The sequence below is a fragment of the Teleopsis dalmanni genome, chromosome X (assembly GCF_002237135.1).
Source record: "Teleopsis dalmanni isolate 2A chromosome X, ASM223713v2, whole genome shotgun sequence".
NCBI classification, from domain to species: Eukaryota; Metazoa; Arthropoda; class Insecta; order Diptera; family Diopsidae; genus Teleopsis; species Teleopsis dalmanni.
The window spans coordinates 67049911-67076498 of NC_051848.1; the positions used below are offsets into that span (position 1 = coordinate 67049911).

Sequence of the window (26588 nt, forward strand, 5' to 3'; positions counted from 1 at the left end):
TTCTTAGTTAATAAGAAATGATAGTAAAATAATAAACAATTCTTTTCACAAGAAATATAGACGTATTACCATATTATTTGATCTCTTACCATACCATATTTTTTATAGGGGATCATAATTTCTTTTAACAAAATTTTTGAGTATGTGGTATACAAATCCATCTTATAGGAACCCGTGTTTTGGGAGGGTTTTTTTGTATTACTTACATATGTTTTATATGAGTATGAGCATACATAATATGTTATTATTTAAACGTAAACTATATTTTATATATAGTAGTTTAAAGTATATATTTAAACTACTACATTACAAAAATCTTAATGCAACAAGTTAAGTGTCAAATAATAATTAGGTAACAAAATAAAAACAGCACCTAATTAAAAATTCAGCATTATTATAAATTCTAGTTTAGATGCAAATGAAAAGTATTTATATTAGAATTAAAAGTATTTTTCATTCTCTTTTCAGCACTTTTTGCCTTCGCTGCCATAGCGCTTCGGGAACTGTGTTCCATAATTACTCGCGTACAATTCAAATCCAAGTTGAGAAAATTCTAATAAAATAAATAGCGATTTTTGTATATAATATTTGAAATCAAAGCACAACTGAAAGGAAATGTTAATCAAAGACAACACAAAACTAGAAATGAAGACAACATCTGTCAAGATGAAATCTCGAACAATAGAACAGCCAGCTTTCCGACATTATTATACTCAGAGCCATATTTATCAGCAACACCGTTACCATTGCCAGCATTGTTATCATCTACAATGCAATCACCGTCGCCACCACCAATGCCATCATTGCCAACAGCAAAACCAACATTATCAAAATTTTATAAAACTCGCTGCATTCCAAGTATCGTCGATAGCCATCCATTGCATCGGCAACAACACAAGCAAAACAAAATGCAACTGCAACTGCAACTGCAACAGCAACAGCAACAGCAGCAGAATCAGAATCAAAATCAGAAATATAGGAAAATCAGTAAATTAATTATAATCGTTAGACTTATATGCTATTTTCTACTAACCTATTTTGGCAGCGTTAAAAAATATGTTAAATATCCGCACAAATTTACTACTATCTTCAAGATTCTTAGAAAATTATTTTCTGTTAGAACCTTTCCGTTTGCTTTAAACAATAATCCTAATCACTTCTACGATAAGCATTATTATTGTAATATTTACACATATAAAAGTAAAAATAAGAAATTTCAATATAAAATCGAAAGCAGAAAATATAAATCAACTAATATTAATAGCAGGAAAAGTGATTGTATCGATGTAATCAAAAAACCAGAGCCCTTGGGTTATGCTCAAAAGTTTCATTATATTTTTATTCGTATTCGTACTCGTAGCTTTATGAATATCAAAAAATATATTTATGATGCAGTAGATGATTTAATAAAAACAATAAGGACAACAACAATTCCTAGTACTTCCTTATATAAAAAATATGTTATAAATTTAACTGCAATTGCAACAAAAATTCTGAAGAAAATTGTTCGACTACAAGGAATTTGCATTATAATAAGACTGATATCATTAAAGAGATTTCTTCAAACTCCTATATCCCAACAGCAACAACAATCATTGGCGTTATTTAAACAACAAACACCACATTATTTTTTAAGTATACTTTCGACATTTCCTACATTCTCCACATCTTCCACATCTTCCACAACAAGTACAGCAATTCACTCAAACAATCATCACATCCGGAATGGATGTGTTAATGGTGGAACAGCTGGCAGACAACCTATGAAAGTAACTACGCAATCCTTTGAATTACCACAAAATTATCAAAGCCACAGTATACGTGATTCCAAAGTAGAAGTTACTGCTGTGCAGCACCGTCAGAAACGGCAGCGGCAACAGCGCCAACAGCGCCAACACCGCCAACAGCGGCTACAGCGCCAACAGCGACAACAGCAGCTGCCAACGTTTAGTAAAGGACTTTCAAAATGTTCTTATCCGAGTCAAATTTTAGTATTAAGGAAATGTTTGTTGAATATTAGTAACGAGCCGTGCAATATTGGCAGGTACTATCTGCCAATTCTACATCGAAATCTTATACTATTGATATTGTTATCGTCGCTGTGGCATGGTTCAGAATGTTTTCACGGCAACGTCAAGCCAAGCTTGAATACTGTTAAGACCAAATACGGTTCTCTACGCGGGGTTGTAGTGCGTTCATCTCCTTTGGTAGAAGCTTACTTAGGCATACCATACGCATCACCGCCTGTTGGAAGTCTAAGGTAAATTAAAATATGCCAATTTTTTAAATTTAATTAAAAAAATCAAGTAATTATAAGAGGAAAATATATCCAATGAATGAATTAAAACAAAATTTAAATTTTATTAATTTAATATGAAAAAATGTCTCTTATATACTGACTCGTATCCATAGATGGAATATTATTCCATTATATATATCTACCTACATATTTTATTTTTACTGGGCTTTAAGTCAGTTATTAAACACTTAAAATGGTTTTAAAACACACATCTAATTCGTTTAAGAAATTATGTACCAATAATATATATGAATTAGTTAATAAATATTAATATGGGTTGTATTTAGGGACAAGCTTTCTGTAGACTTCACCACACCCTAGGCATCTCTTTAGATATGTCTCATACGTACCAATAATTTTTTGAAATAAGCTAATAAATATGCTTCAAATTTTCATCTTTTTTTTTTCATTTATTTTAAAAACACACTCCTAGAATATTCCAAATAAATTCAAATATATATATGACGAAAATTAAATAAATAATTAAAAATGGATTTGTACTAAGAAGTTATCCATTTTATGGTCTTAAATGGTTAATAAAACTATTATCCATTATCCATATGTTTACTTTAGGGTTTACGATTTTATTATGTTTTTTTAAATAACGTTTAAATATATCAAAATTATGAAAACTAACTACAAAAATAGTGTGTCTTCTGTGGTAGGTACGTGATTATACAAAATTACTACATTTGAGGCAGTGAAAATCCACTAATAATTGCCGAAAGATCATTACACCCAGAACAACTCAATGTATTGTGTAAATTTTGTTCCAGAGATTTAATAGAACAGCACTTTACTAAAATGTGATGAATTGTGGGACAGAAGCTGTTAATTCTGATTACTAGAGCGACATAAAGATGAGATACAGACTTTTTTGAAATACAGATGAATATGACCGACGTAGTGCGGACATCGTCTTCAAAGTTGTCACCATTGAAACGGCCAAACGCAGAGAAAACATATGCGTAGAATATGCGTTCCTTTCAATTCATATATTTCAGTATTTATAACTGAATTTAAATAGTCAATCAAAATTACTCAAAATTTGATAGTAATTTAAACAACATTCACCTTCCATTATAAACTCACAAAAATTCCTACATCAAGTCTTTTCACATGTGGGCAGTTTGTAAATAATCCCCTCTTAATTAGCATAGAAATTTAATATTTCAATGCAACTGCACTTCACAACCGAATTGAATTTATGCTCTACTCAAATTAATCAAATGTTTTCCTCAATTTCAAATTTTTCCAAATGTCTGTTTTAATTTGAAATTTAATTAAAACAATTATGAATTATTATTCGAGTTCAATGCGTAGTGGTATTCTCCTGCCATCCTGCTGCCATCCTTTTCCCATCCCGTTGCTGTCTTGCTATCCTTTTGCTATCTCATTGTGTGGAAACAATTTAATAAAATATTCGATAACACAAAACTTTTGAAATACTTCACTTAAGCCACTAGGATATACTTATGTATAGTACAAACCAAGTAAGTTGTACAAGGCTGATAAGTAATTATACGAGTAGCAAAATAACTTCTGCCTACACACTATAGTTTTTCTCGATAAACGGAAATTGAAAACAAAAGTCATACACATAAAGGATTTCCCATCACTTCGAAACAGTTCTTTATTTATTATTGTGCCAAGCCAATTTCAATTTCAATTTCACTTTTAATTTTCGTTTGAACTTTCGATGATATGATTTTAATTAAGAAATTTTTAATAAAATTAAAATTCATCCAAATTGAGAAATCCTTTTCTTTACTATTGTAAGATATACAAAAAAAAGTTTCTGCAATAACGTCAATACAATACTTAGGTTAACAAATCAAAGGAAATTTTCAGATAAGTCCATCTACCTAGTGGGTTTACGTAGTCGTCGACTTCATCAATTGTAGTTATGTTATGTCAAATAATTCCATTAGGGTTTCGAAATAAATTTATATCTTGTTGAACCATTATACTTGCCATCAACCTTTTTCTAATATGCATTGGATAGAAACAAAGTTTATATTTGATGGTTTCACACACTTCTCATCACCGCGTCTTCTGCAATTGTGATTTACTGTATTACCAATGCATGTATCAGTCGATCTATAGGACACTTGCTAGAAATATAATAATATCCGAGGAAGACTTCATGTATATGTATTGCAAGAATCCTCTACAACTTTTTTGACCAGATAAATTCCTTTTAAAAATATTTTCTTCCTTGATTCCATTGACGATCCGTTTTATTTAGAAACATGTTTCTGGTTTTAAGTTTGCAACCTCCTAAAAAAACGCCAATAAACATTCTAATTGATTGTTTAAATTCGACCCATTAATTCCATCGATAGACTTTATTATTTTTTCAGCCATGTGCGCCTAGATAGAGTTATAGAATGAACTGATTTAGTTATTTGCACTCTTGATATATAATAGTCAGTTCTTGAAGGATAACATTATTCCCATTAAGTATTTTAGAGTGTCATTTCTTTCATATTCTTTCATAAGAATGTGAAAATGTGAGTTTATTCTTAATTGTTCTGCTTAAATATGCATTCCTTCTACATTGTTATAAAACTTCTACGTTTGTATAAAAATTAATAGCATCGATAGATACTTATTTTTTTTAACCCTGTCTGCCTATATGGAATAATGCTTCAAAATAACTGGGTTTTGTGTAATAGTAGTATGCAATAATCGGGTTTTAAAGAATTAAATACCAAATAAGTATGGTAAAATATATTTTTGATGGACATATTCACTGTCTGAATTCTTTTAAACGGATTACCGATAAGATGGCACATTTTCTACTATATAGTCAATTAGTTGAATGCATAGGATGGAGTCCAAAGTATCTAATATTGTGGTTCTTAAAAATGCTCTTATATCTAACACCTTAAATCTTTTTATTGTTGGAAGATGTTTCTTTACATATGTTCATTCCAGAAATGTTTTGTGTACATTTTGGCCTGGGTTATGATAGGCTTGTACCTTTTTGTAACAATAAATACTGTGGCAGAAACTGTCAATTCTAATTGTTACAGCCGCATCATTACCAACTTTTTTAGCATGAAATTGAGATATAGACACAAATAAAAACTCCACAATGTATTTTGTTTTGTTTTGACTTTATTGGTCAAGAAATTTCATGAATGTTTAACTAGACGTTTTAAAAATGTTATATGTCCACTAAGGTCATGCGATTTTTCAACAGTGGTCTTGTTTTCGTCAGGTTTAACAAAGACTCATGCATACGCGGACAATTTTTAGCTATCGTTGTTTATAAAACAAATACCTAGCAAGTTATAATGGAATTATTAACAGCAATGTATAGACAAGTTATTGAAACTATCCTCAAAAAGATCCATTACTGTAAGACGTACCATGGAGAACATTTGAAAGGCTCATTACTTCAAGATGGGACGTAGAGGATATTGAAATGATGTTTTATCTCATGCAAATTTTAATTTATTATAATTAAAATTTAATTGAAATTTCAAATACATATATATTCTATTTATATTTATTTTTGAAACCATAAAATAAATAACACTACATTACCGCCTTTATGAAGTGCACTATAGCTTTCACCAAACATTGTATTTTATATAATTTAATAATTAATAAATTATCAATATTTAAATATAAAGAATAATTTCAAAAGACCACTGATGATGGGTATTTGTCAAAAATCTATATGTTCAGCCCAAAAACTGTATTGCTGCAATTCACTACTGTTGCAAAAATCTGTCTATTGAAAGCAATAGTTTATTATTATTATTATTATTGTTAGGGGATATGGAACTGTCGGGTCTATTGTGCCCCCTTCTGGGCTTAGAGTAAGTCTTTAAGTAGCCCTATTGCATCATTAAAAAGTAGTATAGAATCTACTTTACAGAGTTTTATTGCCTCTTCCAAAGGAATTTACATTCCTAGGAGTTTATTTCGTATGTGCATTAGAGCAGGGCATTCTAACAGCACATGTGTGGCCGACTCCCCATTCTCTTTACAGAATCTACAGTTTGCATCCGTAAGTATACCCAGTTTTGTGAGGTGGTGTTTTAGTCTACAGTGCCCTGTTAGGATTCCTGTGATTATTCTAAGTTTTTCTTTTGATAGGTTCATACAATCCTGGTATCTCTTATTGTTATAGGTACCAATAAGTGATTTGGATTGTTTAATCCTGGTATATTATCTCAGTAATCCCTTTTATTCTGGTTCTCCTTTAAAGGAGCGTTTTATTTCCTAGTCCACAAAAAGGTTCCGGCCCCATTATCGGTGTGGCTGCTCCTAAGCAATAGTTAATATTAAGAATATAATTCATTTTAGAATATATAAAGTTTCTTTCGTCATAACTGACGTTATGACGTATCAATCAATCAATCAATCCAGTACGTTCCCAGGGGAACATTGGGCCATAACGAACTTTTTCCAACTGTCACGATTTTTTGCCAGGGTTTTAATTTCTCTAAAGGTTTTTCCGTTTGCTTGGATTTCTTTCTCCAGTGTTCGCTTCCACGTTTGCTTGGGCCTACCAGGTCTTCTGCTTCCTTGAGGATTCCATGTTAATGCTTGTTTGCAGATTTCATTTAGTGCCTTTCTCAAAGTGTGCCCGATCCATTGCCATTGTTATGACGTATACTATTCAAAAATTATATAGTTTTTCATGGTTGTTCATAATATATATGAAATTTATGCCTGATATTAAAAACGTTGGTCTCTTGTAGCTCCTTGTGGTCGCTTATAGTTCCTTTTGGTCTCTTGTGTTATTATCATCTGATGAACTACGAAAATTCCATACAAACTCGATATTATGTGTATTTATTGTATTTGATTATTTTATTTTCACGTATATACAATTGTTATACCATAAACAATGTCTTGCAAAAATTTTGAATGATGATATGAAGAAATAAATTTACAAATTTAATCACCAGTTGGCGCTCCTCTGCACCAACTTCAGATTAATGCAAAAATAAAATATCTGCCAATGGCTTGTAAATATTTTGAAGAAATTAAAACGAAATTTTAATTAATTTTTCCTATTTGACCTGACCACTTCCTTTCATTTATTACGCAAATTTCTATTTAAATATTTAACGAAATTAATTTTTATTTAAACTCTTATAACTTTGAAGGCCAGTCATTTGAATATACCAACTTGTGTTAAGTTCAACCTCTGGTGACATAGCCAACTAATGCAAATAACTTGTACTTTATACGAGTACGCAATATACGAGTATAAGCGTTTTCACCAAATAGAGTTCCTTGGCTTCAATATTCTGAAAAGTATCTACAAACAATTCTACTATTAAATGTTTATCAAAACATTTTTGTTTTTAAATTCCTCATTCACAGTTTTCACTTGAAGAAAACGGCACTCGACACTGAAACGGCGCTGAATGCGTGGGCTGTCGTTTGCCTATCGAGCGTTGCGAAGACAAACAAGGATAAACAGACAGCTTTCAACAGATCCTGCACCAATTCACGCATGGCAAAATTTCTTGAATACTAGAGACACTTCAGAGCAAGTATGCAATATATTTTGAGCTCCGCAGGACACATTTTACTTATTTTGCAGAGCAAATATTTCACTGATTAACCTAAGGAATTTGTTGTCGTCTTCTGCTACTTGAACAAAACAAACAATTTGTTTTTATAAGTTGTTTAAGTTCAAATTTGTAATTTGAAATTAAACAAAGGATAAATGTCACAAATGTAATATAATCTAGGGCTCCAGCTTGTAAGCATTTATATTGGAATTTTTTTTTTTTTTTATTTTTGGTTGCATTAAATTAAAATGTAATTACTGCTACAAATTAATTCCTAAAATGAAGTTACTATTAGTTTTCTGCTTTAATTTTAATCTACTTTTAATAAAAAAATAAATTTATTATTCGAAATACACTTAACAATTACTGCATTGTTGTATTGTTGCATTGTTGCATTCAAATATGAGAGCGTTAATTAAAATATAAATTCAGATTCATTTATGGCCACAAAGGATTGCGTTTACGAAAATGGTGCCAACTGAATCAAACATTGTATGGCCACCCATAGATTCAATCGAAGCCAATCCTATTAAATATTCATGCATGTACTTAGAGAGCATGAAATTTTAATCATATTTAATTAATAATCACATTGCCATCAACACCTGTTGTCCACAAAAGCCAGTATTGCAATGTCACAACATATCTTCGAGCTGTGATTATTGTCCCATTATAACTAGACAGTAAATTTGGAGCAAATTATGTACTCAATTTTGTTAACATAAATATTTGCGGTATTTAAACAAAACACAATAAACACAAGTAAAGCAAAAACTAATTTTAATTGATTTTCAAATCATTTAATTAGTTAGTTATGCAGAAATATTAATAATTAAATTAAAACAAATTATAACTACATTCTGGACAAAAAGATGATTTCTACAGGGTGGCCCAATCAAACGGCAACTGATTAGAAATTGTTATAACTTAGGAACTATTAACAACACCACGCCCATATTTCGCCTAAAGACAATTGCTTTTTCCATGAAATAATTCGAACACAAAAGTGTATTAATCGGACCGAAAATTCTTGAGACAATATAATCTACAATGGCGAATCTATAGACATAAGTAGCACTTACGAAAATTTCTATAGCACGTACACATTGCTCAGTAGTATAGTATAAGCGGATAGTGTGGTCAAAAATGTTAGAAACTTGTTGTCTGTTCTTTTTCAAAAGAATTCACTTTTATCAATACCAAGATTAAAAAAAAAATCTGATATTTTGGTGGCGCTTATAAGAGATCGACCACTTCATTTGGTTCATTGTGATACAAAATTGTATCAGACACGTACAATTTAATAAACGCACTCGCTTCCAAAAAATGTTCATAAGCTACTAAAATCCTACGTGACTCACCGAAAATATAGAGTTAAACACAAATCTTTAACTTTGCAAGAGTACTATATCAACTCTGTAGTATCCTTGAGCCGCTTCTATACTTAATCTATACAGCTGACATTCCACAATACCCAAACAATTTGCTGACGACGTTCGCTGACGACACTGCTATAGTCAGTACCGACCGTGACCAAACTATAGCATCACAAAATTTATCCAGGTATCTTGGTTTGATTAAAGAGTGGATTACTAAATGTAGAATCAAGATGAATAAAATTAAATGCGTTTAAGTAACTTTTACTCTAAGGAAACAAACATGCTCTGCAGTTAGTGTGGACATAGTTCAATCATATTCTTTGAATTGTCTGGGAATTCATCTAGATAGCAGACTCACGTGGACAAGTCATATTGAAACCAAAAGATACCAATTAAATCTTAAATGTAAACTCAGTCTCGTTAACAAATTGTTAATTTGTAAATCAATATTAAAACCAATATGGACATATTGTATAGAACTGTGGTGTTCAGCGTGTAACACAAATATAGAAAAAATCTAGAGAGTACAAAATAAAATTCTTCGACAGCTACGTAGGCTCTGTGGTATGTCAAAAACAAAAACCTACACTAAGACCTTAATTTACCAGCTGTTAAAGAAATTATTCGCCAATATACATCTAAATTCCGAGTGAGTCGATGCGACTCAAGTCGCATCTAAATCCTCCTATTCGACACTTATCTTCTGCAACTGCACTAAATTACCTTAAAAGAAAATCATTGATGAATATGAATACCGTAGCTCAGTAGCATACATGTCAGTTTTTTAAGATTTGCAAAATTATTGTTAATTTCTTTTTAGAAAGATTTAATTAATAAACCCATGTAAAAAAAAAATCTAATATGACCAATTACATCTCTTGGTTTTTATGACTGAAATTGCCCTGTCAACGCTCGGTATTTTGTTCGACGCTTAAGTGAACAATAACGTAAGAAAATATATCATAGCCAAAAAAAAACAAAATTCATTAATTTTAAAACCACAATATATACGTCAATCATATATATTGTGCTAGAATGCTATATATTTCCGATTTTCACTGCAGGCAATGATATTTTACTAACAATGTGATGCATATAATTCATCGTATGTAGTTCTCTAATCTCTTCAAGAAGTGGCGTTATATTTGAACAGAAACCAATAGTTTGTAATTATTATCGTGAATAAGACATATAATTCCTTTTCAATTATACCCTAGTAGTTCTTTCTTCAGCCATGTATCAGTTATTGTTTTCAATAAAAGCTCTCGGTAGCAACAAACAGCATTCTTAAGAAACTCAGTCGGGGCTTGATCCTTACCTGGTGTTTATTCTTTTATTTACATGTATTTATTTTTGCTTCTTAGTATGCTCACTTAAAGAGTTAAAGTGATTCTAATAAAACCCTATCAAACCATTAAGTATAGCTTTCTTGTAATAAGGAATTTTCTGACTACTAAGAGACCATTAAGAGTCAGATATTGAACTTAAATTACAAGTTCTATTTGAATTTTAAATTGAACCTGAAAATGTTTAAGTTTTCCATATTCTTAAAATTTAATCCACTTCATATACCCATTATGTTTATTTTCTCAGAGAGTACCCATATTTTTATCCAACACAACTGCAGGTAATGTGAGAAGCAACGCGCAACAACACTACTGTCGTAATAATATACAGCATAATTATTGGAATTTATTTCCATCTTCTGAGCTTCGAAATATTATTCTCTAATTAAAATAATCAAAAAATAGTTGAATGTAAAGTAAAACTCTTTTTACAGTAAATAGTAAAATCGAAAAATCCAACGCGACATCCATTTAATTTCATGTAAAAAAATACGCATACGCACTGTGCACCAGAACTGCAGAATTTCTTCATATAATGGAGCATGTAATAAAGATAGCTCGACGTGCTGAAAATTCACAGAACCGTGACACTCTTAAAATAATTATATTAACACAATTTTGTACTTATTCCTATAATTCACTTATTTAAAAGACTTTCAGCTAAATTATCAAAGGAAAGTGCGAACCAGCATTCGGTTAGGACAGACAGCAATAAAATTGTTACGTATTTTTGCACTACGCAGTACGCCTCAAAATAAATTTGAAGAAGTATACTTTCAGCGCAATTTAAAAATCTTATTATTGTGGTATTACATACACAGTTTGTCTCAGATCAGATGGAACTACTCTCAAAAAAGAAGAGCAAATACAATGCATTCATTATTTCAATAATTAATTTGGTTTATTCAAAATAATTTCATTCCAGATCAATACATCACTAAAAATTTGTAACGAGTTTTCCAAACATTTTCTATATTAATCGGTCAAAATTGTCTTAATGTTGCTTGGCGACACCCTTCGCATGTATGGAATGGTATCGAAACGATTTTCTTTCCCCACCAAGTCAAGTGAATAGAGTAGATAATCAATAAGAACAATGCTGAAAACCAATTATCCGTCTCTCTATATTCCCTTTAAATTCATCAACTTTTGGTCCAAAATCGATGTAGAACTAATAGATAATACTCTGGGTTCACTTTCTGCTTTTCTAAGATGATTTCACCATGTACAATTTGATTTATTTCGACGAAAGCGGCCAGCATTGCCTTGATTTTGTTCTTCTCAAAGCAGTATTTTAACTTTAGTTCTTGCAGTGACTTCTTCCCCAAATGTTTCATTTTCCGCTCATATTCAGTAGTCATTAAATTTTATTCAAAACATCATATTTCAACACCAAATATAATGACTGATTTGCCTGACGTATTCTTGCTTGACATTTTGAACAAGTTTTTGCAAAGCAGCACTCTCCAGTTTTTACGATTATCCATCAAAGACCTTCCGCTTGCACAAATCTATCATCGAAACTTGTTAGTCGGAGTTTTCGGTAGTTCAGTATGGATCAATCCTATGAAAAACTTATGCATGACAGAATTTAATACTCGTTATTTGTTTTATATTATTTTCTGAACCAACATACATAAATGGAGATTACATTTAACTTCAAGTCATAGCGAATAGTCAATCAAAATTACTCAAAATTTGATAGTAATTTAAACAACATTCACCTTCCATTATAAACTCACAAAAATTCCTACATCAAGTCTTTTCACATGTGGGCAGTTTGTAAATAATCCCCTCTTAATTAGCATAGAAATTTAATATTTCAATGCAACTGCACTTCACAACCGAATTGAATTTATGCTCTACTCAAATTAATCAAATGTTTTCCTCAATTTCAAATTTTTCCAAATGTCTGTTTTAATTTGAAATTTAATTAAAACAATTATGAATTATTATTCGAGTTCAATGCGTAGTGTTATTCTCCTGCCATCCTGTTGTAACGACACTTTTTCGTCGCTCTGTTTGCCGGGGTAATACTCAGGGGTTGGTCCTGGGTCGTTACAATAAATTTGTATTCACAAGAACAAGACTTCTCAAATAAAAGATTGTGTGTTAAATTTCAATATTTATTTATTATTAAGTTGTCTTAAAACTAACAATGTTTATTCATTTATATTTGATATGTATAAAAATTATTATACCTGTTGTGGAAGAAAAGTTTATGGGTTATAGATGTTATTATCTATAGACGTGTTCACGCCTATATATATATATATGGCTTAGTAAGTTGGAAAGGATCTAAAACGTGTTCACGCTTTATATTAGGTTTTAATAGCAGGATATGAACGTGTTCACGCTTATATTTGCTACTGGGAAAGGATATAAACGTGTTCACGCTTATGTACGGTGGCTATAGGAGGAATAAAACGTGTTCACGCTTTATATTAGGTTTTAATAGCAGGATATGAACGTGTTCACGCTTATATTTGCTACTGGGAAAGGATATAAACGTGTTCACGCTTATATACGGTGGCTGTAGGAGGGATAACAAATCAAAGGAATATTTGTTATGTAAGTCTCTGTTTATACTTAGCTCTGCGACCGACTTTGTATGTTGTGTTTGACTGTCCAAGTCCCTGGTGCGTTCTCTTGTCTTCGAAAGTTGATAACGAGCCTCTGTCTGCTTCTGAACACTTTGCGTGTTGATCACTGACTGCTTTCTTCTAAGTAAATGCGTCTTCTTATATACGCATCAGACCAAACTTTAACGTAGCGCAAAGCTTAGTTTACAGCTGGCTTGGATTTTTGACGTCGTTGCTGTTTTGCGCTTTCGCCGTAGTTAATATGCGCGCGCATCTATTTTAACACAAAGCTCTTTGCACAAAAGCTTTCTTTTGACGTTTCTTGTGTTGTGCATTTGTTTTGTTTTGAAACGTGTTTAGCTTAGTGGCGGTAGTGGCGGCTTTAAATATTTATATTTATTTATTAAAATAAAATAAATATTAAAAATATTAAAAGTACAAGTTTAAATAATAAATAAATAAGGTAGGTACAATATTTATTTATTTGAATAATATTTTGCATTCTTTTAAATTTTCAATGTAATCTCAGGTTTTATTCAACTGGTGCAGTTACGTGCATGCGGGGGTGGGTTTATGGTAAGTTATTTACTTTTAACATATTATATAAAAATTAATCAATTTTTATTTCAGGTATTAACTGCACACTAGTTATATGTAGGTTGGAAATTGGTAAAAATTTCCATCCTTACACTGTTGCCATCCTTTTCCCATCCCGTTGCTGTCTTGCTATCCTTTTGCTATCTCATTGTGTGGAAACAATTTAATAAAATATTCGATAACACAAAACTTTTGAAATACTTCACTTAAGCCACTAGGATATACTTATGTATAGTACAAACCAAGTAAGTTGTACAAGGCTGATAAGTAATTATACGAGTAGCAAAATAACTTCTGCCTACACACTATAGTTTTTCTCGATAAACGGAAATTGAAAACAAAAGTCATACACATAAAGGATTTCCCATCACTTCGAAACAGTTCTTTATTTATTATTGTGCCAAGCCAATTTCAATTTCAATTTCACTTTTAATTTTCGTTTGAACTTTCGATGATATGATTTTAATTAAGAAATTTTTAATAAAATTAAAGTTCATCCAAATTGAGAAATTCTTTTCTTTACTATTGTAAGATATACAAAAAAAAGGTTTTTCCAATAACGTCAATACAATACTTAGGTTAACAAATCAAAGGAAATTTTCAGATAAGTCCATCTACCTAGTGGGTTTACGTAGTCGTCGACTTCATCAATTGCAGGTATGTTATGTCAAATAATTCCATTACGGTCTCGAAATAAAATTATATCTTGTTGAACCCATATACTTGCCATCAATCTTTTTCTAATATGCATTGGATAGAAACAAAGTTTATATTTGATGGTTTCACACACTTCTCATCACCGCGCCTTCTGCAATTGTGATTTACTGTATTACCAATGCATGTAGCAGTCGATCTATAGGACACTTACAGGAAATATAAAAATATCCGAGGAAGACTTCATGTATATGTATTGCAAGAATCCTCTACAACTTTTTTAATCAGATAAATTCTTTTTAAAATTATTTTCTTCCTTGATTCCATTGATGATCCGTTTTATTTAGAAACATGTTTCTGGTTTAAAGTTTGCAACCTCTTAAATAAACGCCAATAAACGTCCTTATTGATTGTTTAAATTCGACCCATTTATTCCATCAAAATATTTTATTATTTTTTTCAGCCATGTCTGCCTAGATAAAGTTATAGAATGAATTGATTTAGTTATTTGCACTCTTGCTATATAATAGTCGGTTCTTGAAGATTATTCTCATTAAGTATTCTACAGTGTCATTTCTTTAATATTCTTTCATAATGTACATCACTCCCACCTGCCTAAATAATGTGTAGATCGACCTTCTGGACCATCTCATTTAGAGATTTGTGGCAAATGTCGATTGAATATATATTTAAAGGTATTTAGTTTAAAGCTTTTGTAGCTTCTTTATTCTCTGAATAAATATTATGTATTGTTCTGTGACTATGATCATATTTTTTTACAATTTATTGATTATTTCTTGAAGTCCTTCTACTGATAAGACACTATAGCAGAAAGTTGAAAATGTGAGTTTATTCTTAATTGTTCTGCATAAATATGCATTCCTTCTACATTGTTATAAAACTTCTACGTTTGTATAAAAATTAATAGCATCGACAGATACTTATTTTTTTAACCCTGTCAGCCGATATGGAATAATGATTCAAAATAACTGGGTTATGTGTAATAGTAGTATGCAATAATCAGATTTTAAAGAATTAAATACCAATTAAGAATGGTAAAAAATTTTTTTTGATGGACATATTCACTGTCTGAATTCTTTTAAACGGATTACCGATAAGGTGGCACATTTTCTACTATGTAGTCAATTAGTTGAATGTAAAGGATGGAGTCCAAAGTATTTAATATTGTGGTTCTTAAAAATGCTCTTTTATCCATTGCCGTGTTGGATTTTTGCAAGAAGTTTCCTTACATTTTTTCATTCCGGAAATGTGTACTTGACCAATACACCATTTAAAAAGATATATCTAATTATTGATTTATATATTTAATTCAGAACTGTATGTGACATTTTGCATGCTTTTGCCATAGGAATTGATTTTATTTACTGTGCGCGATTATTCCAAAATACTTCGAATTATTACTTAATTTTAGTTTTAAGTTATTAAGGAAATTATACTGGTAAACATTGGTTAATATTTTTAAATGAAGAGCACTAGTTCAATTTTATTTGGATTTAATCGTAGTTACGCATTTTGTATCAATATTTGAACAGTTCTGGCAATATTCCTTATCAGTTCAGACACTGTCTCGATAAGTTTCCCAACGAATATTATGTCAATATCATCTACATATACAATTATGGTATATAACAGCCAACTTCGCTTATACAGACTGTATCTTCCGAGACACTGTCTTCTGTATCACACTCCTACGTGTACACCTCTGCTTTGTACAATACAGGGAACAAAAATTGTTTATTTATTATTATATGAAAAAGCTATGTTAAGAAAACCTACTCTCTTCAACGAAAACACTTCTGCAGTTGGTCTCAGTACATTATCTACTTATCATGGCGTAAAAAAGCTTTCTTTAACGAAGTATACCGAACATTCGAAATTACCTTTTCTATAATTATAGCATATAGGGTGACCTAACTGAAATACACAATTTTCATGATTTCATGATTTATGATTTTTTTTATTTTAATTTTAAATGTATTTAACTAATATAAGTCTGTACGATATATAAGTCTGTATTGGTCGACTAATGAATCACACGTTACACAGGAATGTATCCCTATCCACTCACAAAGATGAGCTCTTTTAAGCACACATTTTGCAAAATACATTAATTAGTGATTAACATAAATCCGACTTAAAATATAAAAAGAAAGCACACATATATGGTTACCAGAAGCTTCTCGCATTTATCTTAAATTTCGGAAAAAGCATTTAACAATTATAATATAATATAGTGATCTTAAACTATATCTGTTATCAGTATCACCAAAAACAAAATTTTCTATTTCCTAAAACCACTAATGATGAGTACTTGACAATACTCGAAACAGCTTTGTATGGTCAGCCAAATTTCAATAAATTATCTAAATTTTTATTTTGTCTTTTCTTTGCTATTTAAACCTCTCTAACTTTTAATATATTTTATATAAAACTAGTAGATGACCCGGCGAACTCTGTTCCGCCTTAAAGGCAATAAATAAGCAGTTTTTTTTTAATTGGAAAAAATACAAAAAAAAAAAAATACCTACATTAATCATTCATAATTTATTTGTGTATTTTAGTACACATCGCAAATTATCTATTTGTTGACCTCTGTTGTTCGCTCGACCTTCAGTCCTTAAATTTGCAGTATTTCGTATTCTTCTTGCATTACGGCTTTGTCGGGAAAGATTCGATCGTCTTGGTCGTGGCATTATTAAAAAACTAAAAACTCAAATGTTCAACCATACCATACATTATAATTGTTAATTATTTATTTTGTTGAGTTTGCAACAACCAGGTAGTTTTATTGATTAAAAACGATATTTATTGCAACACAAACTTATATTGATCTAATACAACTTTTAAAAACACATTAACTAAGTTATATTTCTATCTGTTAAATTTTAATAAAATATTTTCTTATATCAAAAATTTGATAATTTCAAAACCTACTTTGTCGTGAACGGGATAAACAGGTATCCTATGTCCTTCTCCTGGCCTTAAACTACCTCCCTGCCAATTTTCAGCTAAATCGGTTCAGCCTATATCCTTCTCCTGGCCTTAAACTACCTCCCTGCCAATTTTCAGCTAAATCGGTTCAGCCGTTCTTGAGTTATAAGTGGTGTAACAATAACACATCTTTCTTTTATATATATAGATAACTTAATAACTTTTCTGTTACAAAGTTCAATAATACTCGTAAAGTAATTATAATAATACATAATTTTGGTGTTAGAATTTAAATGTTACTCATAGCCTCAACCTCCTTTCTCATACTTCCAAATTCTTAGCGATATAAGTTGAAGACATTATTCATAGAATTTTGGTCCTATTAGTGACTGTACATCCAAAAAAATCACATAACTATTTTGCCGTACAATTGTTACTAGATCATATTAGTGCTCTATTTGATTAAAAAAAAGGTACTAGGAAATTCAGGGATCATAAAATATTTAGGCAAATTTAAAGTATTATCATTAATTAGTAACAAAACAAATATATTCTATATTTAATAATCAGAAAATAATTATTATAATGCAGCATACAAAATTCAATATTCTTGAAATTCCGCTCTAGTCCTATGTTACTTATTAAAGTAATCTTTCTCATCTGATTTATAATAAGTATAAATTGAAATATACTTCATATACTTCAGCTAATTTAATTTTATTTAATTCATTGTTAGGTTAATTAATTTAAACGAATTTAGAAAAAAATGCCCGATATCGAAATAAATTCGGTTTATTGCAAAAATAAGTATACTATATATTTTTGTTTCTTCTATACTGAGCAAAATCAATCTGTGGAGAAGTATTTTCAAGCATATGGTATATCATTTAGTCTAACAACATAACAGATTGCTTTAGGAATCATTCCCACCAACTAAATACTTTTTGGTCACATGTTTTGGAAAGGGGCCTGTGTTATTATTTCCATTGAACTGAATTTAAAGTAAATTAATCCATAAAATTAAAATCGATTTCGTACGACTGACGTCAAGATTTGCTCAATTTTAGTAATATTTTTATGGGCTCTTCAATTATGTTTACTGCTATAGGTATTTCTCAACACACGTAATCCAGTGCTTGTGTCGCCTTAATGATATCTGCTTTCGTCAAGCGCTTCCATATCCTAATCAGTAAACACACATTATCTAAGCGTTAACTTTATAACCACAAATCGCATTAGTCCAAAACCATAAACAATAAAACTATTTTTGGTTGAAATGTTTTAAATGAGATTTTGACTGATTAATAAACAACGAATGCATGTATAATTAAATAATAATAAATTAAAAAAAAAATTGATAATTATTTACAATGCACTTATTCGCTTACTTTTCAGATTTATGCCTCCCATAACTCCGTCAACATGGAAAAATATACGCAATGCCGACAGGTTTTCCCCAGTTTGTCCTCAGACTGTACCAATTCCACCGAATGGACCTGAAGCGTTATTGGAAGTGCCACGAGCTCGTTTAGCACAACTTCGACGTCTGCTGCCATTGCTTAAAAATCAATCGGAAGACTGTTTATATTTAAACATATATGTTCCATATGAAAATCGAAGACATCTCCGTAAGTTATAGGCATTGTATTTAATGAACTTATTTTTCATTGAAACCTAAATATTTGATTGGAAGTCCTCAATTCCGTAGTGCATTGCAGTTTGCAATTATTTATTACTGCAAGCATTGCGGAAGTGATGCCTATCAGTTGACAAACATCAGTTATATTTATAATTAATACAAAACAATATATAAATATATGATAGAAATTTTTATAGAAAATATAAAGTCTGTTGTAAAAATTTATTTCGGCTTGAATGTTTATTTTGTATATGCATTTAAAGGTTCCACGATTAACAGCGCTGAGAGAAACGATGAACCTAAATTATCAACGATTCTTTTCATACATGGTGAATCATATGAATGGAACTCCGGTAATCCATACGATGGCTCTGACTTGGCAGGTCACGGCAATGTAATTGTTGTTACCATAAATTTCCGTTTAGGAATTTTTGGATTTCTCAAAACCGGCGGCAAAGAAAGTGCGCAGGGAAACTTTGGTCTTATGGATCTAGTAGCTGGCTTGCATTGGTTAAAAGAAAATCTTCAAGCATTTGGTGGAGATCCACAAAGTATTACAATTTTGGGTCATGGATCTGGCGCTGCTTTAGCTAACATTTTGGTTGTATCACCAGTTGCCAGTGGTGAGTAATTTAAATAAAAACGCTCTACATTTCAAGAGAGATATATTATTCCAAATTTCGAGAGAACCTAAAATGAAAGTTTATTATTTTTTGTCTTTAATAAAAGTCTTTGAATTGTACGGTCGTGTGCGGAACTTTCTATTTATTTCTAACATGCGTTGCGGGCCCAGGACGCTTTATTTATACATTTAAATTTACTAATATATCTGCATATCTCAACAGTATTTAGATGAATATAGTTTAATTTTTAAATATACCTCATAGATCTTCATAAGACTATATAGCATTTTCAATATTTTTTTTATTTCATAACGTTTTAATATATAGTATTGGGAATTATTGTTGCAGTTCAAATCTTGTTGGTATAGCAAGATTCCCATAACTACTCTTACATGCGTTCTATTATGCCAACTCCAAGCGCTCAAAAGAATTCTGGAAACGAATTTATTTATAAAGTCTGCAAACTTACATAGAGATCCCCATATCAAGAGTTTAGCTATATACACATAAGACAAAGTATCATCGGCTTGCTTTCCACCACTGCCCTCTATTTGCTGAAGAACAACATCAACAACTTGTGGCAGATACACATACATTCTTACAACACCAATTTGAAAACTTTTCGTCATGTTGCCAATGTATCAATAACCAAATTCACACACATAATGGCGTGAAGCAGCTCCGGGTACCAACTTGAAATTCACATTCACAACACAACCCACACTTGTAATTGAGATGTCGATACAAAATATCGATTAACTCCATAAAAAATTTCTATTGGTAATGGTGATACCAATAAAATTATATATGTCTTACAATTCTATATATTTTGTTTCAGGGCAATCATCTGGTTGTAGCGATTAGAATTGACGTTAATGTGACATTTCTATCATTTTTTAAAAAGCACTGAGCTATCACACTTTTAGATGAGATCTACACTCTACAGTGACTTTTTGTACTTGGAATAGTCTTTTCGCAATTACTTGTTAATTTTCACTCCCTTACTGCTCTAAATAAGACAAATTTGTGTATTGAAATATCCATCAATTGGAAAAAGAGCATCATTCCTGACAAAAATTCGATGCGAAATGTGTCTATATATCTATCTATCTACTATCTACTATAGAATCACCATTTTTGTAGTAGTTTTGATAAGTAACCTTCGAAATTTTAATAATGCAGCGGTTGTTAAACGATCCATATTGTAAAAGGAAAAATCCTTCACTAAGTATATGATAATTGAAATGGATAACCCCTCTTTTAGCACAACTAAAACATTATTTTAAAATATTATACAGTCAGTATTGGTTTTATGAAGAGCACAAATACGCACACAACTGTTTCCTCCTTTTGTAAACATTTTTTTGACCAACACAAGCCTATTAGTATGAGTACACCTTTTTTACTTTATTCCAGATCTTGTTCAAAGAACAGTCATGGTTAGTGGATCGGCGCTCTCACCTTGGGCAATTCAAAAGAATCCATTATTCGTTAAACGAAGAGTCGCCGAACAGACTGGTTGCCATGGTGATATGCTCTACGATGACTTAGCACCGTGCTTGCGTACAAAGAGCGTCAATGAGTTGTTGGCTGTTAAAATTGACCACCCAAGGTGCTATATGAGTTATATAATTTGTGGTTATTACTATAAACTATTTTTGTAAATAGATTTTTAGCTGGATTTGCACCATTTGTAGATGGTACTGTCATATCACCAAATGCCGATCCAATTGGAGCAATAACACTGCCATTGGGCTCAGCCATTGTTAGGTAAAAATTTCAAGTCATTATATACATATAATAACATAATATCCATTTTGTCGTACTTTAGTATTTCAGGAATTGAATATGCAAACTTCCCGAAACGTGATCTCATATTCTGCCTCACATCTATCGAATCATATTTGGATTTGAGTGCACAAGATTTGGAGTTTGGCTTTAATGAAACTAGACGTGATCGTATTTTAAGAACTTTTGTTCGTAATAATTTTCATTATCATTTAAATGAAATTTTTGCTGTACTTAAGGCAAGTACCCATATATGATGTTGAAATAACACAATTTTCATATTAAATCGTATTCTTTCAGAATGAGTACACCGACTGGGAAAAAGCGATACGTAATCCGTTAAGCTCAAGAGATGCAACTCTGTCATTTCTTAGCGATGGCCACACTGCCTCAGCATTGATAAAGCTTGGCTATATGCATAGTTTACGTGGCGGTCGTAGTTATTTTTTACATTTTAAGCACAAAACAATAGAGGAAGAGTATCCACAAGTTAGTGCTTAACTTCTTAAATAACCTTCAAAACTGAACTCATTTATTTTCCAGAGAACCGGTTCTGTTCGTGGTGAAGATGTGCCTTTCTGGTTAGGACTACCTATTTCGCCACTGTTTCCACATAATTACACAACTCAGGAAAGACAAATCAGCCGTCTTATGCTGCGGTATTTAGCGAACTTCGCTAAAACAGGGTAAGATATTTTTTTTTATGCCAAAAAATAAGTTTGGATTAAATTTGGATGTCTTAATTTTTAATATTTTTTTAGAAATCCTAACCACTCTACACAAACATCTGTGTTATCAACGCCAACGTCCACAGCTGCTTTACGTCGCCAAATACCAGAGCGTATGCGTGAGCTGGATTTGCAACAAGAGTACACAGCTGGTATAGATCACATGAAAGTGAAGCGTTCCTCGCAAAAATCTGATTCAATTAACAAATACCTAAATTTGACTGCTACCCGAAATCAGCGAACTATTAACGCAGCTGTAAGAGAAGCTTTCAATTTGGCCATACTCTACAATCAGCGCCGAAGCAATGGCATGAGAGATAAGCGTATCAACCATAAACGGCGAATGCGTAGTAATGAAGATCCAAACTTATTTAATTCAATAAATAACTTTGGTGAAATCGATCAGGATCACCTGCCCTTTTGGGATGCTTATGATGTTGTCAATCAATTATATTTGGAATTAGGTACTTAAGACAAGAAGACTGAGGACATAAGTATACCGAAGTTGAATGTTCAATTATTGTTTCCGAAACCCAATTGACATTGCTATGTTTCTTCGTGTAGTGCAACAATGCCTACCCTATTATAAGATTTGGGTATTGGCTTTGCCAAAAAATCCATATCCTATATACACATTTCAATCAATTATATTCTTTTTATCATGTACACAGACAGTTCTTTTTCCTTATTCTTAACTTGAACCACCTGGACTCGAAAATCGTATCTTTGCAATATTAAATTAAAATTAAATTTTTTATAAAATTAAATTTTATAAAACACCAACAAAAGGGCACACTTGTCTAGATCCACCGACATCGGTTAATTGATGCATCTCATCATACTTCTCAATAATATTTAAGGGTATTAGAGCCCCCACATCTCTTATACTGCGTAACCAACAAATTTTGCAAGTTAATTTTATCTTTTATTTTCAATGATGAAAAAGGTTTGAAAATAAAAGGGATTAGTTTGATGACTAAATAGAATGATAGATTCAGCAATGGATTGTTTTCTAATAAATTGGGTATTAGTGTCTCTACTACCTGACCATTGCGATAGCTTTCAGGCAGAGGTAGTGACAATTCACTAAGTAGCAAAATTGTTGCCATTTAGCTGCTATTTAGTTTCAGATAGACATTAGAGCTGCTTTTCTTATAGTGCAAAAATATTGAACTTTTCTTAAAGAGTTGTCTGGGCTTATTCAACTTATACGGGTAACTGGTCAAAAAGACGTCTCGGGTACCTATAAAGCAAGAAGAACTTGCTAAAGTTAACTCTCTCCAAAAGTCGCAGTCGCAGTCCACCTTTTAATGGCTAAACTAGCAGTTAAAAGAAAATTTCTGGTATTTTCAATAAAAACCTGGGAGAATGAAATTCTTGTCAGATCACAAGACTCATCTTCTTTATTCAGTTGGCTTGAGTCGGCTGCCTCAATCAATGTAGTGCAACGGTGTTGGTGTTGAGAGAACATTAAATATTAGGAGGGTATGCACTATTATTAACAAGATTTCTCGGGACTCTCCCCCTTCAGATGAGGAGAGAACTGTACTCCTTCTGATATATTCATGTCCATCATTGGCTAAAAGAATATTAAAAATTGTTCAATCCCATTTTCTTACTGACCTGCTTGAGCTGTCTTCTTTCAGTATAAGGAGTATAAGGGAATTTTTTTCGTATACTAGTTGTGTAGGACATCGACTTTTTGGTTAGCTCTTTAAATCTGGTGTACGGAGAATATTCACATTGCATTTTTTCTCTCAGAGCCGTAATAGATTCACAAATGAGTTCTTTTAACATTTTCTCCCGGAACCATAGAATGAATAATCCTGTATTTATTATAAAACCTTTCTTTTTATTTGGAAGAGTTTTTAAGCAATTTTAACTTTTGTAGAAATGTTTAATGTGAGCTCACGAAATTATAGTGACAAGTTTTAAAATTAATTGACTACAGAAGACCTCAATAAAACTAAAACTATTCTGAACGATATCTGAATAAATAGTTTAAGTTTTGTTAAGCTCAGCTTGCAAAATACTCCACATCGAGAAGTCAAATGGTTCCTAATAACTACTGTGCAATACAAATTGAATGTAGATTGTAGATTGGATGATTGAATGTGCCTTTCTTAGTTGACATGAGCTCTTTGTGATAATACAGAATTCTGTTGAAACGTCCGCTTTCTTATAAAGAAATATTTGTTTGCCAATGGCTTTAGAGCACACCTTAAAAATTCTTCTTATAGACATTTAAATATCTAAATTTGCCATATAAAATTCCATATACCTACCATATACCTCACAATTAAATATTGATTGAATATTAGATTAACTGCATTAGTCTTTATGTCATATATTACTAATATTTCCATTATTTCCATAGGTAATAAGGCGGAAGTACAAAGCCATTACAGAGGACACAAACTTTCAATGTGGCTAAATTTAATACCACAGTTACACACACACTCAAATATAAATGATCAGTCTATGCGACATCATCAGTTTCCAGATGATATAAATAGTCGAGATTTATATGATGGTGAGAATTTCTTTTAAAACTAACCACAACTATAAGATTTGTATTTACTAAACTCTTTGCTTTGCTAACTCATACATGGACTCAAAAAAATCAATTTCTTTGTAGGCGTGGTGCGTCCACAACTGCAAACAAAGCCTGCAGATGATGAAGATACTGTGGTAATTAAAGCAACAAAAACAACACCAGCGCCTAAAGTAGCTAATGTAACAACTAAGCCACATTTAAACAATGAGCTAATAGCTATGGTAACCACAGGTAAATTGAATCTTTTCACTTAGAAAAAAGTGTATATGGTAAAATGCATTTTTTCCAGAATGTGGTATCGATGGTGTACTTTATATGTCAGAGCCCACAACACAATCGCCAACCGACAATCGCTCATTGGTTGAAACACAAAAAGACTTAGCGACAGCATCCACTGGAATTATAGGCAACTTAGAGGTGTTGCGTCGTCTAAGCGGCAAACAGTTTCAAAGCTACACGACTGCTCTCATAGCTACCGTGGCAGTGGGATGTTTTCTACTTATTCTTAATGTATTGATTTTTGCGGGTATCTATCATCAACGCGAAAAGAGAGCGCGTGACGCTAAAACAAAAGAAGAATTGCAAGACAATGATAATAGCAAAAATTCTAGTATACTAAAGCTTAATGCAGCAGGCATCGCAATTGGCGATAGTGAATCTTTCAGCAGTGGAAAAACGACAGTCGTATTTGGAGAATACAATTGCTACGATGAGAAAACAAAACAATCTAAAGATGAGAAACTAATTGTAGACTTACCACCACAGAGTGCACACTTATTAGATGCAAATAATTGGGCCTGTTCGACGAGTACTTTGGATTTATTGAAAACCAAACATCATAACACCGTCGATGTTAGTGGATTTACAATAACTACTGAACAGACCGATCTCCATTTGCATCCTATTAATAACATGGAAATGGTTACCTATAATGCAATACCAATAACCACTGTTATCGATACGACATCGTTACAAAATAAGCGCGGTTCTTTTGTCGATACTTCCAATCATCTGAGTCAGTTTGATTATGCAGTACAATCTTCGGATCAATTATCATTCAAAGAAATTGAAAATGCTGTAAAAGCTGCATCGGAGGACATGGTTCATGATATGGATGATGATATACCAGAACCACCTCCGCCGCCAAAATCATTTCAAAATATCCAATTACAACAACAACAGCAGGCAGGTATATTGCGTCAATCAGGGTCAAGCTCTATCTCAACAACTGGCAGCAAAAAACGTGTACATATTCAGGAAATTTCTGTCTGATTGGAATCAAATATGGATTTAGTTTAGTTCTAGTTTAATTAGTATCATTTCTCAAAAGTCCTTAGTGAATTCCTGTGTTCCACTCGTTCGTAGTTAAGTTCTAATTTTATAGTCATATTTTTTATAGACAATTCGAGTGTGTATATTATGTAAATGTGTTCTATGTGTACAACTATATATTATATATATATACATATATATATATATATATATATACTATATTATACGATTAATGTAAAAATCCTCAGTTAATAAATTCAATTAATTCTATTGCTTGTTATTTAGCATTATAAATTATCATATATTGTACTGTATTATTGTAAAGTGTAATAATTATTATTATTATTATAATTATTATTATTATTGTATTACTAATAATGATGTTTAAATTTTATTGTAAAATTACTGGAAGATTTACATACATACATACAAATGTAATTATTATTATTATTTATATAGTAGGTATATGGTGACTATATTAATGTATGTGTAAGCAGATTCAGATTAAACATTTTTTTGGATACTAATAAATTTATATTTATTGTTGGTTCCAAAGTATTAAAACATTTGGAATTTTACTACATTTCGACTCATCATTTATTTATGTCCTTTACACATAAAATCAA

At 31.4% G+C, this 26588-nt stretch overlaps 1 protein-coding gene across 1 annotated transcript; it reads left to right on the plus strand.

Annotated features, from left to right (window-relative positions):
* The first annotated feature begins 1285 nt into the window (after nucleotides 1–1285).
* LOC119689376 lies at nucleotides 1286–26132 on the plus strand. Its single transcript, XM_038104198.1, has 12 exons — nucleotides 1286–2260; nucleotides 18751–18983; nucleotides 19258–19617; nucleotides 21034–21229; nucleotides 21286–21387; nucleotides 21449–21644; nucleotides 21706–21894; nucleotides 21949–22091; nucleotides 22167–22597; nucleotides 24511–24666; nucleotides 24772–24921; nucleotides 24980–26132. The coding sequence occupies exons 1-12, from the start codon at nucleotides 1365–1367 to the stop codon at nucleotides 25960–25962; spliced, it is 4035 nt and encodes a 1344-aa protein (XP_037960126.1). The 5' UTR covers nucleotides 1286–1364; the 3' UTR covers nucleotides 25963–26132.
* Nucleotides 26133–26588: the final 456 nt, after the last annotated feature.

Excerpts from the sequence above, each read along its gene's own strand:
- LOC119689376 (XM_038104198.1), top strand. The coding sequence starts at position 1,365 with ATGAATATCAAAAAATATATTTATGATGCAGTAGATGATTTAATAAAA. Across the intron at positions 2,261-18,750 it reads CCGCCTGTTGGAAGTCTAAG|ATTTATGCCTCCCATAACTC; the intron begins GTAAATTAAAAT and ends CTTACTTTTCAG. Across the intron at positions 21,230-21,285 it reads GTTAAAATTGACCACCCAAG|ATTTTTAGCTGGATTTGCAC; the intron begins GTGCTATATGAG and ends TTTTGTAAATAG.